The sequence below is a fragment of the Sinohyriopsis cumingii genome, chromosome 7 (assembly GCF_028554795.1).
Source record: "Sinohyriopsis cumingii isolate HCF-2022 chromosome 7, ASM2855479v2, whole genome shotgun sequence".
NCBI classification, from domain to species: domain Eukaryota; kingdom Metazoa; phylum Mollusca; class Bivalvia; order Unionida; family Unionidae; genus Sinohyriopsis; species Sinohyriopsis cumingii.
The window spans coordinates 39800990-39817026 of NC_142967.1; the positions used below are offsets into that span (position 1 = coordinate 39800990).

The window sequence follows — 16037 nt, forward strand, 5'->3', positions numbered from 1 at the left end:
TATACAAGTGCTTTCTCCTATGGTGTCACCTTGTTCTCAAGACAATTCAAGTAAGACGTGGGCAACAGTAGAATACTCAACCATCGTTTGGGCGTACTGTTTAACCCGCACAACTGCGTGTTTGTAAAGGCATTTTGGGTCATTACCGAGATCATTGACACAGCGATATGGAAGACAAAAGAACGTGGAGAAGAAAAGGATTACGAAGCAGATATTGGGCTGGGGACATACCATGAGATGAAGTTTGAGAAGACCAGCAAAGCGATGATACTTGTGTTAACCGATTTGAATTAACAAACCCCAAAGGTCTTAGTCATGGTCAGCCAGATCACTAGACAAGTGATATACTGATGAGTTTGCTACTTTTGTCTTTTCTGAATTGTGTACTTCTTAGTCTTTTCCCACAAACACTACAACTTTAAACCCCATATCTTGTAATAGTATGCGTGAGACGGTATCCAAGTGTGTCTCTATACACTTCCCACCCTTGAGTGATGTTATGTTTTTGTGGACGTATGTGTTTATAAACATCCCTACCCGTTTTGTTGAAATGTAGGGGTGCTTTTTGGATTGTAATCAACAGTTGCTGGATATCAGAGGGATGAGCTGGACTGTAATCTAAAATAAAAACTGGGTCGATATGTGTGCTGTCCTAGATAGGATGGTTATGTGGTGTGCTAGATAATGATCGAAACGCAATTGCCAGATCCTAAAAGCGCTTTTGACCTCATAACAATATTGACCCTACAAACATTTTGACCCTATAATATCATCCCCATGTTATACCTATGGACAATTTTAACGTAGGATTTCTCATATGACCCTACGAAAGCTCCTAATACTAGCTATGGACTGGTGTCAATTCCAGCATGACCCCCAGGAAGCTCATATGATTATTAGCATGCACGAGAATACATCGACGATTTGCTCGTGCGGAAGGTTACTCGTTGAGCTCGTAGCTCGTGCGAAATATTAACACTAGAGAGACCAAGTCTCGGAATTCAGATATATTCCATCATTCATGCTGGACAATTTATGGTGAGTACTGAGATGTAAAATATTTTGTGAATGTTGGTGTCAGGACATAATGCATGCAAACGTTGGCCACATTAGACAGCGAAGATTGTATCCAACATAATGTCTCTGTCTGCCTATCTCACTCTCTCTGTCTAACACGCTCACTTGGAACTTTTGTCGCCATCGACGCGAGCACTATAGCCATCATGCAACGCTATGGAAAAACACTTCCCTTATGAAAACGTAACGTTATTATTATTATTATTATTATTATACCCTTTATGATTAAGAACTTGAAGGGGGGTAGTGGTGATGGAGACATCACTGAGCAGCAGAGAGGGTAAACAGACCACTTGATGGAAGGTCCATTTTTAAAAAATGAAGCTTTCTACGAAAAATGAAAATAAAAGGTCAATGACGTCAAACCGAAGCCTCTCACTGACCGAGAGTCTCTCTAATTGGGTTACTTTAATTTTGTCCTTTGTGTTTCAAAATTATGTTGACCATCATTTGTGGTCGCATCCTCTCTGCTGCTATAAAGTTTTGAGTAATTAAATCAGTATATCAATCTCTCAACCAAATATTTTATCAAGACCTGTACGATATGTGATCGAGGATCATGTAAATTTATTGTTATAAATCCGTGTGGAGCAGATTGTGCTTTTGAAAAGAAGTTTTTGAACTTAATCATGTCCATGTCCCCACTACACCAAGTCTGTTTTTCGATGAGTATGTGTATCGACTCCATTAAACACAACTAAACTATTGCAGTTATCTCTGATCACTTTAGGTATTTGTGTATATCGTTGAGTCACATTAATCACATCAGTATTTTTTTGTCTGCCTCGAGAAAATATTCTAGCTGGATTTGATTGTTTGTCCAGCATTACATCATCGTATACCATGAAATTATTAATAAATCCATCGAGGTCATCTACAGATGGGACTTTATCAATATCGGTGATAAAATCAATAATAGCATTACCATCTTCGTCCAACAATTTTGCATTTTCATTAAAATCTTTACGCACCTCGTAACATCTCTGATCATCAACTGACGGAGCTACTAAATACAGCTTATCCCATTTGAGCCATCTCATTATCAGATTAGGTAATAATTGCGTCTTACCAGACCTAGATTGACCTATGATAATTGCTCTGACAGAATTTGTTAGCGCTGGATGATGATTTACTGGCTCTTGCTTTCATGTCGCTGAGAAATCAATGACATCCATGTTATACTAATATAATAAATATGAATCTATATTGTGTTCGATGTCGAGGATCCATCCCCACAAGTGGATTAACAACCATAATAACAAAAAATAAAAGATCTGCACTTTCAGATAAATGTGTAAAATGTGATACAAATAAAATCTTTTCTTTCTCGTCTCGTATGAAAACAGGTGGTGATACGTTACTTCGTTAGGAAAATTACCAGGAACTCTATGGACTAAATACCCAGTAGAAAAACATCTTCCTGGATATAATTATTGCGGTTCTAGAACCAGACTTGATATCCGACCTGATGAACGAGATCAACCAAGTCCTGGAGAGCATCCAATAAATGCAATTGATATAGGATGTCAAGTTCATGATGTAGCTTATAAAAATCCAGATCTGCAACAACAATATATAGCATATGTGAAGTTGATTCCCTCGTTAAATTCCAGAAAAATAAATCTTTTAGAAAATCATTAGCTATTGGTTGGCAAGATCTGCGATGAAAAGTAAAATAGTATTAGGAGTCGGTAATTAATCAACCGATTATTATAAAATAATGGAATCGATTTATTATAGCCCAAAGGGATATTGGAGGGGTAGAGCAGCGATTAGTAAACTCGCTGATGCAGCAAATGATACACGTTATGTTGCTGCAAATTGGTTAACACGACAGGCAATATGGCAAGTTTAACTACCACCACCTAAAAAATTTCCGCATGCACATTTTGATGACAGCACTCCTAATGAAATTCATCAAGCGCATTATAAATTTAGCATAGAGATCAAAGTCGCGCTTTTTTTTCTCAAACTATTTATCACTAATTTTTTCTTACTATATCATTGTTAGTTTCCAGAATTTATTTATTATTTTCTGTGAAGTCTATCGCAATTCTCCACAGCTGAGATATTCTTCTGGCTCGAGACACTGTGATATAAACTAAGTTTGACCCTTCGATACGACGATCCAAACATTTGTATCAGAGATGGTTAATACTTGTGATGAATGAATCGTCATTGCGTATCCTAGCGTCCTTGGAGTTTTGTCCATAGTTAACGCGCTCTCAACAGAACTGACAGGAACTAAAACAATACTATTTAATACAAGATTTTGTTTCTCTGACGATCCTGGTATATCAACGTCGATATTCTGTCATCGCATATCTGCTGGTTGATAACACAATGGTACGGGTACATTTGAAAAAAATATGTGACATATCTGATGAAGTTTTAGTATGCCTCCGTAATTGTCAGGGTTGGAGTTGTATACTGAATATTGTCGTTTGGTCGAAATGTGGAATAAAGCGCGCGGGGATTTGCGATGGCGAGCTAGTACACCTGATTTCATTATTTCCTGGATAACAGCCTATCGATTATATTGTAGGGAATTCTCAGAATGTCGTGGCATCTGTTTTCCATGCTGTTGTTGATGTCCGTGGCGTTGGCTGAGACGAAATATCACCGGAAGAGCAGTTATGGCTCGTATGTGATGAAGATCAGCAGAGAGACGATAATGAGACTGCATAGCTTCATGATGAGCATCAGGGATCTCCTAGGGCTGGGTAAGTGTCACTGAGCCTGCCATTATTTATAATACATTCGGTTTTTGGAATTCTGTAGGCAAAGAACATGAATTCAATCTGCTTCCACATGCCATTGCAAGAGTCTACTTTATCTGGCTCCATATTCGCACCTTTTGCGGCACACACAAATTCCGAGTTTGAATGAAACAATTGTTAAAAAATATAACTCTAAAGTTTGAACGAAATAAAAAGACGAAGTTTGTGACAGATTGTTAAATATTTAATGATATTTACTTGAGGGTAACATTATTTGAGGATGACGGAATCAACTTGAACTTGAGGCAAGTTATATGTTCCGTATATAACGATAGCAGGTCGTTAAACCAGGTTTAATGAGCATCGGACGATAGATGGGGCTGCAACTAAATCTTTGGGAGAACAGATAAGATAATTTATGCTAGAGAAGTTACGAAATATGCTGCTACTTGTAGAGTCTTTTTCCTATTTGAGAATATCGGAACTTTCCTCATGTTTATATTATAATATGAAGTTTTAAAAACCATACTTTGATTAAAATCAAGGTTTCCTACATAATAAAGATTTGATGTGCATCAATACGAGATTATATTCTATTGACCTTAATTACTGCTTTCATATTTCGAACACCAGATGAAAGTCATTCGAAATATCCCGTTGCTAACGATGACTCAAACACGAAATACAACGAGTTATCTTAAAGGTTGCTTAAAATAAGTGGACTGTAAACTCCAAAAGATAACTGAACATGAACCTCTGTCGGTGCATATCAAATCAAAATTTTGTATGGAGATCTCGATTGTACTACGAAACAAGATAAAACAAAATAGAAATAACAAAAACAAATTGAAATTTACAGGATCGTGAAAGTAGTAGAGTATTAACCGATTCTGCACTCGTTTGACCTTTGACCTTTATCCTAATATTTAACGTTCGACCTAACCCCTGTCTTTCTCCTTATATCAGTAGGCCAGTATTTTTCATGAAAACGTGACTTTCGCCAAAGACCACTTGGTCACCTGGGCCACATAAGCCTCCTGGATCAGTTGTCTTCTAAATAGTTGCTATAATTTTTTAAACTATTTTCACATATCAAATATCATTTAAAGATCTGCGTGCCTGTCTCTTGCTATTGTCGTTATTCTAACTGGTCTTGCAAATTTTTCTACTAGTTCATATACACTGAAACAATATAACTTTTTACATACAAAAACTGTTTTAAAATAAGCAAGGACTAGAGCCTTCTTTGGTGAAGCTACATTTTGTTTCGTGTCTCAAGTATTACAAGTTTCATTATATTCGTCAAATTGTATCAGCAAATAGTTTTGTTTTGGCCATTCATGTTGGCATTTGTCAACATTTTCTTAATCTTGAAGACAATATCTTGCTTGTTGTATAGAGATACCTCCTCGTCGTGAAATGTTTCCTCAACATTCTCTCCGAAAATATCTTCTAGTTTTATGTTAGAATGTCAACTTAAATGAACTCTGGTAATAAAATATCTTCCTTAAAATTAGGAAGATAGCCGTTAGCAAAAATACTTCAAATATGTGTTTGCCTAGAACTTTTCATCTGCGTGACTAACATATGCCTTTCTATAAGCAAACAAATATGTAGTCTGCTCGCACAGTGTGTAAATATAGTTTCCTCAACCAATCTTTAAGTAAAATATAATTTATCGATCTGCATTTGAATTTTCTTCTCCTTCCTCTTCATCTTTTACCTCGATTCCCAGTAAAATGTTGCCTTCACAATAAATATCTGTAGCCTTCACCTTTTCCCTCGATTCCCAGTAAAATGTTGTCTTCACAATAAATATCTGTAGCCTTCACCTTTTCCCTCGATTCCCAGTAAAATGTTGCCTTCACAATAAATATCTGCAGCCTTCATCTTTTCCCTCTATTCCCAGTAAAATGTTGCCTTCACAATAAATATCTGTAGCCTTCACATTTTCCCTCGATTCCCAGTAAAATGTTGGCTTCACAATAAATATCTGCAGCCTTCATCTTTTCCCTCGATTCGCAGTAAAATGTTGCCTTCACACTAAATATCTGCAGCCTTCACCTTTTCCCTCGATTCCCAGTAAAATGTTGTCTTCACAATAAATATCTGCAGCCTTCATCTTTTCCCTCTATTCCCAGTAAAATGTTGTCTTCACAATAAATATCTGCAACCTTCATCTTTTCCCTCGATTCCCAGTAAAATGTTGCCTTCACAATAAATATCTGTAGCCTTCATCTTTTCCCTCTATTCCCAGTAAAATGTTGCCTTCACAATAAATATCTGTAGCCTTCACCTTTTCCCTCGATTCCCAGTAAAATGTTGCCTTCACAATAAATATCTGCAGCCTTCATATTTTCCCTCTATTCCCAGTAAAATGTTGCCTTCACAATAAATATCTGCAGCCTTCATCTTTTCCCTCGATTCCCAGTAAAATGTTGTCCTCACAATAAATATCTGTAGCCTTCACCTTTTCCCTCGATTCCCAGTAAAATGTTGCCTTCACAATAAATATCTGCAGCCTTCACCTTTTCCCTCTATTCCCAGTAAAATGTTGGCTTCACAATAAATATCTGCAGCCTTCATCTTTTCCCTCGATTCCCAGTAAAATGTTGTCCTCACAATAACTATCTGCAGCCTTCATCTTTTCCCTCGATTCCCAGTAAAATGTTGGCTTCACAATAAATATCTATAGCCTTCACCTTTTCCCTCGATTCCCAGTAAAATGTTGCCTTCACAATAAATATCTATAGTCTTCACCTTTTCCCTCGATTCCCAGTAAAATGTTGGCTTCACAATAAATATCTGCAGCCTTCATCTTTTCCCTCGATTCCCAGTAAAATGTTGTCTTCACAATAAATATCTGCAGCCCTCACCTTTTCCCTCGATTCCCAGTAAAATGTTGTCTTCACAATAAATATCTGCAGCCTTCATCTTTTCCCTCTATTCCCAGTAAAATGTTGCCTTCACAATAAATATCTGTAGCCTTCATCTTTTCCCTCGATTCCCAGTAAAATGTTGTCTTCACAATAAATATCTGCAGCCTTCATCTTTTCCCTCTATTCCCAGTAAAATGTTGCCTTCACAATAAATATCTATAGTCTTCACCTTTTCCCTCGATTCCCAGTAAAATGTTGGCTTCACAATAAATATCTATAGTCTTCACCTTTTCCCTCGATTCCCAGTAAAATGTTGTCTTCACAATAATATCTGCAGCCTTCACCTTTTCCCTCTATTCCCAGTAAAATGTTGTCTTCACAATAAATATCTGTAGCCTTCGTCTTTTCCCTCGATTCCCAGTAAAATGTTGCCTTCACAATAAATATCTGCAACGCAACTGGAATTTTAAGATCATATTATAGTTCCTTTCAACACTTTTTTGTTTATGTTTAGTGTAAATACATTTTTTAAAAAGAAAAAAAAAATACTGAGTTTTACTAGCTTATAAACATGTTTTGGTGTTCTATAAATCACGTCCTGGTATTCTAGAACTTTTCCCTTTGCTTCTTTTCCTTTTTTAAAATTAACATACTTAAAGTTATCAAGCTAGCACCTAGTGGTGAGATTAGTAACCCAAACCTAGTAAAATATATAATTCCTTAAAGTTATCAAGCCAGCACTCAGTGGTGAGATTAGTAATCCAAACCTAGTAAACTATATAATTCCTTAAAGTTATCAAGCCAGCACTTAGTGGTGAAATTAGTAATCCAAACCTAGTAAACTATATAATTCCTTAAAGTTATCAAGCTAGCACTTAGTGGTGTGATTAGTAATCCAAACCTAGTAAAATATAATTCCTTAAAGTTATCAAGCTAGCACTTAGTGGTGAGATTAGTAATCCAAACCTAGTAAACTATATAATTCCTTAAATTTATCAAGCTAGCACTCAGTGGTGAGATTAGTAATCCAAACCTAGTAAAATATATAATTCCTTAAAGTTATCAAGCTAGCACTTAGTGGTGAGATTAGTAATCCAAACCTAGTAAACTATATAATTCCTTAAAGTTATCAAGCCAGCACTCAGTGGTGAGATTAGTAATCCAAACCTAGTAAACTATATAATTCCTTAAAGTTATCAAGCCAGCACTCAGTGGTGAGATTAGTAATCCAAACCTAGTAAAATTTATAATTCCTTAAAGTTATCAAGCCAGCACTTAGTGGTGAGATTAGTAATCCAAACCTAGTAAACTATATAATTCCTTAAAGTTATCAAGCCAGCACTCAGTGGTGAGATTAGTAATCCAAACCTAGTAAAATATATAATTCCTTAAAGTTATCAAGCTAGCACTTAGTGGTGAGATTAGTAATCCAAACCTAGTAAAATATATAATTCCTTAAAGTTATCAAGCTAGTACTTAGTGGTGTGATTAGTAATCCAAACCTAGTAAAATATAATTCCTTAAAGTTATCAAGCTAGCACTCAGTGGTGAGATTAGTAATCCAAACCTAGTAAAATATATAATTCCTTAAAGTTATCAAGCTAGCACTTAGTGGTGAGATTAGTAATCCAAATCTAGTAAAATATATAATTCCTTAAAGTTATCAAGCTAGTACTCAGTGGTGAGATTAGTAATCCAAACCTAGTGAAATATATAATTCCTTAAAGTTATCAAGCTAGCACTCAGTGGTGAGATTAGTAATCCAAACCTAGTAAACTATATAATTCCTTAAAGTTATCAAGCCAGCACTCAGTGGTTAGATTAGTAATCCAAACCTAGTAAACTATATAATTCCTTAAAGTTATCAAGCCAGCACTCAGTGGTGAGATTAGTAATCCAAACCTAGTAAAATATATAATTCCTTAAAGTTATCAAGCTAGCACTTAGTGGTGAGATTAGTAATCCAAACCTAGTAAAATATATAATTCCTTAAAGTTATCAAGCTAGCACTTAGTGGTGTGATTAGTAATCCAAACCTAGTAAAATATAATTCCTTAAAGTTATCAAGCTAGCACTTAGTGGTGAGATTAGTAATCCAAATCTAGTAAAATATATAATTCCTTAAAGTTATCAAGCTAGTACTCAGTGGTGAGATTAGTAATCCAAACCTAGTAAAATATATAATTCCTTAAAGTTATCAAGCTTGCACTCGGTGGTGAGATTAGTAATCCAAACCTAGTAAAATGTATAATTCCTTTTTGCAGTTCAGTAGTCCTCTTTGAACTCTTTTGTAATTATGCGATGTTGTCAGCTAGACGACATTTATTTAATCGTGAAAGATGTATTATTAAATCTGACAAAGACTTTTATGTTTTAGATAATCTTGAATTTGACAATATTTCTTAATGTTTTTAAAATTGTTTTTAATGGATTTTATACATTTTTTGGTTTAGTCTATCTCCGCGTATATATTCCATTTAATACTGCTTTTTTATTATTTTGTGTTGGCTTCATTTTTTGGTTGTTTGATATATAGGTCTGACATTTATTAACTTGTTTAGATTTTTTAAATACTTTTTCCAAATTGATTTTGATGGAATTGAATTGTTTATGTTGTGGCAAGGTGGCTTCCTGAATATACAACACCTAGAATATGATCATCTTCATAATAGTAGTAAAAACAAAGCTCTTTTTAAAATAAAATCCTCTTCAAGAAAATTGTGATATTATTATTAACATTTCTACAATTAAATATAAAAGTAGTTTAACTATATAAAAGATATTTCACGTTAATTTTATATAAATGATACTTGATAATTTTAATAAAATAATTTTTCTATTTAAGGTAAAATATTATATTAACCAAAAAAAATAGGTGAACACAAAATTCAAATTTCTGAAAATGGTAGACCAAATTAGATATTATAATAGAGCTATAGAGATCATCGAAGGGGTGGAAGTTATGTTTTAATAGAGTTAGGCTGGATAAAAAAGGTGGTTGGTATCCCAAGAAGACAAGTCTATAGTATTACAGTAGCTTCTGGAGCCCGAAGTTGATATCAGACAAAGGATAGCAGTTCCAGAGGAAATAAAATGAAAGTAAAACGAATCATTGGATGGTCAAGTAACAGAAAGCGGTAGAAGCCGTATGGACCGGAAAAATGTTTTTTAATTAGCTGATTATGCCATTTCTAAATTATTGATTTAATTTTTTTGTTCTCTGCAACTGTACTGAGAAGTTTATTTGTATGAATAAAGGTTTACAGATTACATAATCTATTAACCAGCCTTGCAAGCATAAACCTAATAATGAACGCTTATTTATTTCATTATCTTTCTCTTTTGTTATCAGGTATATTAGTTGTTGGTATTGTCCTCTATTCTAGCGCTCTGGGTAACCGAGTAGTCGAAGGCGTTTAAATTACCAATCACCGCCATCTCACCTCTGTTCGCACGATTTCCAGTCTCGTACTCGTCCAATGTGGATATGTGAGAGAGCTTTCCAGTAGCTTTCTCGTGAGTCGGTGGTTCTTCCAGGATTCTTTCTACGACAGTCAAACTGCAGCCATATAGAGCAAATCAGGTGCTGAAAAGGGCGTTAAACCCATAAAATCAAACCGACTCTGCTACATAATTCTTGCTAACCTTACTCTCTTCGTTGTCTGCCTTGTCACTAACTTGTTAGAAGCTGCTGCGATTATATTCTTATCTACGTCAATATTAAAATTAAAACTGATTCCTGTTTAAAATAAATGTGACTTTTCCAACGATTTGATCCTCCATGAATTTGAACGGATCACTGTAAAACCTAGACACGACTTTAAGTTCGCCCACATTCTTTCTACAGGCTGATTATGAACAGTGACTAGCAATAAAGCTTCCTCTGCTGTCTCCACGTCTTATTATCATAAATCTAGCGATTTCTGTTTACTCTACCCCTGTCGCCTCTCACGCGACGTGAGAGACCGTACATATGCACTGCCTTCTAAAAACTTGTAACGCAGTCTGTACCTTATTATATGTAGCTGCATGAATACCTGAATAGAGTCGGCTGTAACCATCCACTATTTCGTGAAAAATGATGCGCCAGTGTATCAGTTTGTGGTTGGTATCGACATGCAATAGATGATTACATTATATACTCTCCTTTTTATACAGTTCCTCCTTCTCATGGCTCTTACCACTGGATCAATTCTTTGAATACTTTCTCGCAAACGCCATCGCTGTATGTCATGAGCCAGAAGGTTCCCTTTGATGTAGGATTTGCCAAAGTTATGCATGCTATGCAATATATCACGAACTTCACTGTCGTGGTCACGGTCATTTGTGTCCGGTATATTCAGTTCCGGTCCTTCTTCTATATAAAGTTGAGATCCTAATTGACAGACATGAGGCAATTATGTTTCATGTTATGACAGTTTCATGTAATGATTCTATTTGATCGAAGGAAACACTATAACATGGTCGACCAGGTCGAGTTCTCTCCTCAAATGGGCATTCATATGAAAACGATTCTGTGAATTGTCTAGCAGATTTTACAGACCTGAAAGTATTCCGCGGATGGAATAGTTAAATTCCTGTACTGTCTGTAACACTTCTTCTCTTTTGACAAGATGTATACACCTTCTATGACAGATAATAACATTATGTAGTCCTCCAGTTTTCTAATCTGGTATTGAATTCCTAACAAATCTTGTGTCAAATAAAATCTATTAAGATTCTGCAGACAAGAATAGAGGTCTGTTAAGTCGTCAATTTCATTTCTGTCCATACAGATGCATTGAAGGAAACAGGTTCTTTCAAATCAAAATCAAAGCACGAATAATGCAGGACCGGAAGTCAGAGATATTAATCTAAACTTCAGACGGAATTTGCATCGTTTGCATTGTGAACGTTTTCTACCGCTCATCCTACGATTACTTCATCTCATCCTACGATTACTTCAGCTCACCCTACAATTACTTCAGTTCACCGTAAGAACTCTCCAAGCTCACCCTACAATTACTCCAGCTCATCCATTTCGAACGATTTGGCATGCCATAGATGATCTGTCAGACACCGCACTGGGGTCATTTTCTGGTAACCTATATTATTACCATAGTCGTTAATTTTATCAACCAATCAGATGAAGTCTTATATCTTCGCGTTTGGAGACTGAACAGTGTCGAAGAAGAGCATGAATGTGTACCGAACGACTTGATTCACTTTCAGATTTTTGAAAGCTGCATTTTGGTCACCATACATGACCCTTAAGCGGCCATCGACATATCTTCACGTAGGACAGCGGAGATCTGATTTTAATAAGATTGCTTTCATCATTAGTTAACATACTTGCACCATATTACTGGAGTTAATCTTTACTTCAGTTGAACTTTAGTTGCTGGTTTTTAGTCTTGAATAGCCCGGTACTTTGAGTTTTGCCATACAATTCCTATACGAATACTGTCATGGTGATAAGTTGATACAACTGAGTGTCAAAGTTCCAATGTTTATGAATGGGTTGCACAATTTTGACTTTAGTTTTAATTTTTCAAAAAATATTTGTGAAACTAATATCAAATGTGTTAAAATGTCGCTTAAATTTATCGATATTCTTTCGTTCGCCTTTACCATAAACGATTACGTGAATTGGGGGCTTATTATTAATTGCTATCTTTCGTATTAAAACTTTGGAACCAGCCTAGAATATACGAGCGATACTGTGAGAGCCAAGATCTATTGAGAAGGTTGTAGATTGTTATTTATTTGGACAGACCTATCTACTTTGACTATATTATCACAGTGGCTGGAGAATAAAGATTTACTGTGTAGTCCGTCTTCACGTCCCGGCGATTTAGTTCCATATTGCACCCAAAGAACATGAGCTTTCATGAGTTATTCTATGGTATCTCCATACATGCGCACTGCATGGACGATTTGAAGCTTAATATGGAACGTGACCTGTCAAGCTACGTTATGCAAGCGCTGTTACTTTTTACAGAAATGGCAAGAGGAATCTGCGAATAAGATATCAGACAAATCAGTTTGATAATTACTCGCATCTTTATGTAAAGTCATAAAACCTGATGGGTATATTCGTCTTCAGTGGACTTACTGGTCATGGGAATAGCAGGTCACAGGGACAATAGGTCACTGCTTGAACGGGCAAAGCTGGTCACATTGACATACTTTCTGGTTTCAAGTGATGACTCGATAAATTTGTGAAGTTCATTGTTTCTTTTTAAATTTAGCTCATATTTTGCCAGATTTGTATGTATATAGAGGAAACGAGATTGAGGTATTCATCTGGCAAGATACCACTCGTAAAAGTGAGTCACAATGACCTGAATTTCTTGTTATGACTACTCTTCAAGGTTGTTGGTTGATTCCACTGCGGATAAGTCGAGGCATATACCATTCTGCGGTAGTCATGTTAAAATACAAATTTTGTATCGGTAGTAGCATGACTTAAGATAAAAGACACCACTCCAGACACCGCCGCTAGGTTGCAACAGAAAAAAAAAACTCTCGAAATCTGAGACTGCCGAATGCACTCCGATCTGGGATGAAAATGAGTGCAATGACGAGTTATGGAAATAATAATAATAATAATATAAAAAAAATTAACGGCGGTTTCAACGTCACACAAGACTGGAGTTCGCATTAAGTTTTGTTAATTTTTACAAATTTGGTTTGTTCCGTTTAATTCTGGCTATTTTATTTTTTTGTTAGTGCTGCTTAACGCAAAGTTGACCGGAACACACCCTTTTGTGAAGATTATTCTAACACACGGTCGGTATTGTGATAATTTTAAGGACTGTCCTTTTATTTCAGACCAATGTCCGGAACACTACACGAAATATGTGTTGGGTGACAGCCCGTTCTGCTACAGGTTTTACCCAAATTTATGCGAAGATTGGCAGAATGTCAGGGATTTTTGTCAGTATGAAGGGGCAGATCTTATTAGTCTGACAGAACACAATTTTGAGTTTTTCCGAGAACTGGCCAGAGATTTAACTAATCATGGTATGTATTATTGATTAACCTAATAGTTCAGTGTTTCATAAACTGTTCTCCTGGGCAGATTTTTAAAATTAGGAAGGTTTAAAATTAAAATTTTTGGCAGGGTCGAATCTTTACATTAGATTTTTGTCTTAAAATGCTTATTGAAGAGAAGATTCGAATAGCTTACTCTGTAGTAGGCCGATAAATCAGCCCATCAACCGTGATACTGATTGGCGGTTTAGGGATTGATATCACCTATTCATTAAAACATGCAAAAATCTGCAGCCAGTCTTGTCTGCACAAATCAGTGTACATTTAACACATTTACCGTTATTTCTCGCAGATGAGCAGATACCGTCGGGTGGAGAGTTCTTTTCATGGCAGTTTAGTGACTTGTAAATCCACATGGAATAGCATAACCCTCTGTCCTGGCCATATTGAATTTCGCGCTATATATGGTTGTTACCAATTAACGGCACGTGTCTAAGTGTACGCAGGTTTGTTCCAAAAGGAATTTCATGCAGTAAAATAACACATTTTAATGAACAGTTGACATCAGACCCACTTATCAGAACACATATTTGGGGGGTTGATTTATCGGACTAACTCTGTAAGACAGTATCATATTATGCCATTCTTCTCCGTAAGCCATTGAGGCCATACAGTAGAAACACTTCGCGACCTCGACTGGATCATGCGAACTATAGAAAAGCAGTCAGAAGAGACTTTTCAATTACATGATCTCTGTAAAGTTTGAAATCAAGTTCTCTGTTACGGGCAGTCGAGTTCTCCATTACGCGAAATCTAAACTTCCACTTTGCATAATTGAACTTCACGACAAGCAAATTGGGTTGAATGTGTTGGTTTAAGCTCCTCACGAGAACCCACTGGAAAAGTCGTTTGCATGGAATGATCAAATATTCCAGATAAAATTAATACTTTTTCTCGAAGCATTGGAGATCGCATGAATGGTACAGTATTCGAGACATGGATGCGCGTTCTCGAACTCGAATACGCGATCTCGAGACACGCAGAAGAGATTACTTTTTCCAGTAACGAGTAATACTCGAAATAAACGGACCAATTTAAGGACTGCACTCACAACAATGTAATAGGCTCGGCTAGCGTGGGTACGTGGGAAAGCCTGCCAGTAGCTTCTCGTGGGTCGGTGGTTCTTCCCTGGGTTTTCCAGGGTTCTTCCTCCACCAGTTATACTGGCTGCCATGTATAGCCTATCTTGTGCTGAAAAATGGCGTTAAACCTTAGAACAACAACAACAATGTAAGAAGAAAAAATGCAAAACGGAAAAGCTTACTATAATCAATAGAGCTTGACAAAATAGGTCACTTTGTAGTGTGATCTACTTTTACTGGTGAGGAGTGTATCTTTAGCAAAGTAGTCACATGGGCTTGAAGAATAGGTTAGCAGTTTTTGTGGTAAAACAACTCTTTCATTTCACCCTATCGTGGGCAACGACAAATCTTTCACCACATATATTAGAACCATTCGTTGAAGGCAGGCTGCAAATGGCTGTGCTTTGAAATGATTTTTTAAATATATACATGACCAAATACGGCACTTACTATGGTTTCGAACTGAGATGAAAAGAACTGAACTTTATAATACTTTACTGAATGTTCTTTTTGCAGGTTGTGGAAACGGCAGTTTCTGGGTTGGACTGACGGACAAAGAAATTGAGGGGAACTGGAGGTTCCTAAATGGCGATCCTCTGAGTTTAAGTAGCACTATCTGGTCATCAAACGCTAACCTTCAAGACCCTAATAATGACTGCGCTGCCATGTCGGCACCTAATTTCTATTTAGTCGCGAGTAATTGTACAATTTCTCATTCCGCTATATGTCAAATATATCTGAATCCATAGTTCATTTATTATACTTGAGTGAAATAGAACTGTGTCCGATAAACCCTTTCAAAATAGTCCCGCAATATATCCTGCCGATAATTAGGCATCCTCTGGTAAATCACGTGTTAGTCAGGGAAAGACTATCAGAAAGAGAAAACTATAGCAAATGAAAAATATGCGCTACCCCCTTTGTTATTATTTTATGTTACGCATACAAAATTTCGTGTCCGTCTGTCTTTAGGTCAAAGCCATTATTTAATGTCCCGTCCTATTGTTCTTAACGGATTGCCGTAGTGCTTGGTAATCATTTAAGATCAGCATATTTGGTGAATAACTGTACAATACACACGCATTTTCGTTAGTTATAGGTTGTTGTGTAGTGCGAAATAAATAAGTGAGAGAACGCAATAAATAAGTGAGGGAACGCATGTTACTCAAATGCGGGAGGACAACGTCGAGTGCAAAAAAAGTAAGGAACACCGTTCCCACAGTACTACACCGCTGGTTATCGCC

The 16037-nt window shown here is 36.3% G+C and overlaps 1 protein-coding gene across 1 annotated transcript; it reads left to right on the plus strand.

Moving 5' to 3' along the window:
• The first annotated feature begins 901 nt into the window (after positions 1–901).
• LOC149795071 (C-type lectin lectoxin-Enh6-like) lies at positions 902–15707 on the plus strand. Its single transcript, XM_089964028.1, has 4 exons — positions 902–1038; positions 3623–3800; positions 13490–13681; positions 15310–15707. The coding sequence occupies exons 1-4, from the start codon at positions 1036–1038 to the stop codon at positions 15540–15542; spliced, it is 606 nt and encodes a 201-aa protein (XP_089820154.1). The 5' UTR covers positions 902–1035; the 3' UTR covers positions 15543–15707.
• The last annotated feature ends 330 nt before the right edge of the window (positions 15708–16037 follow it).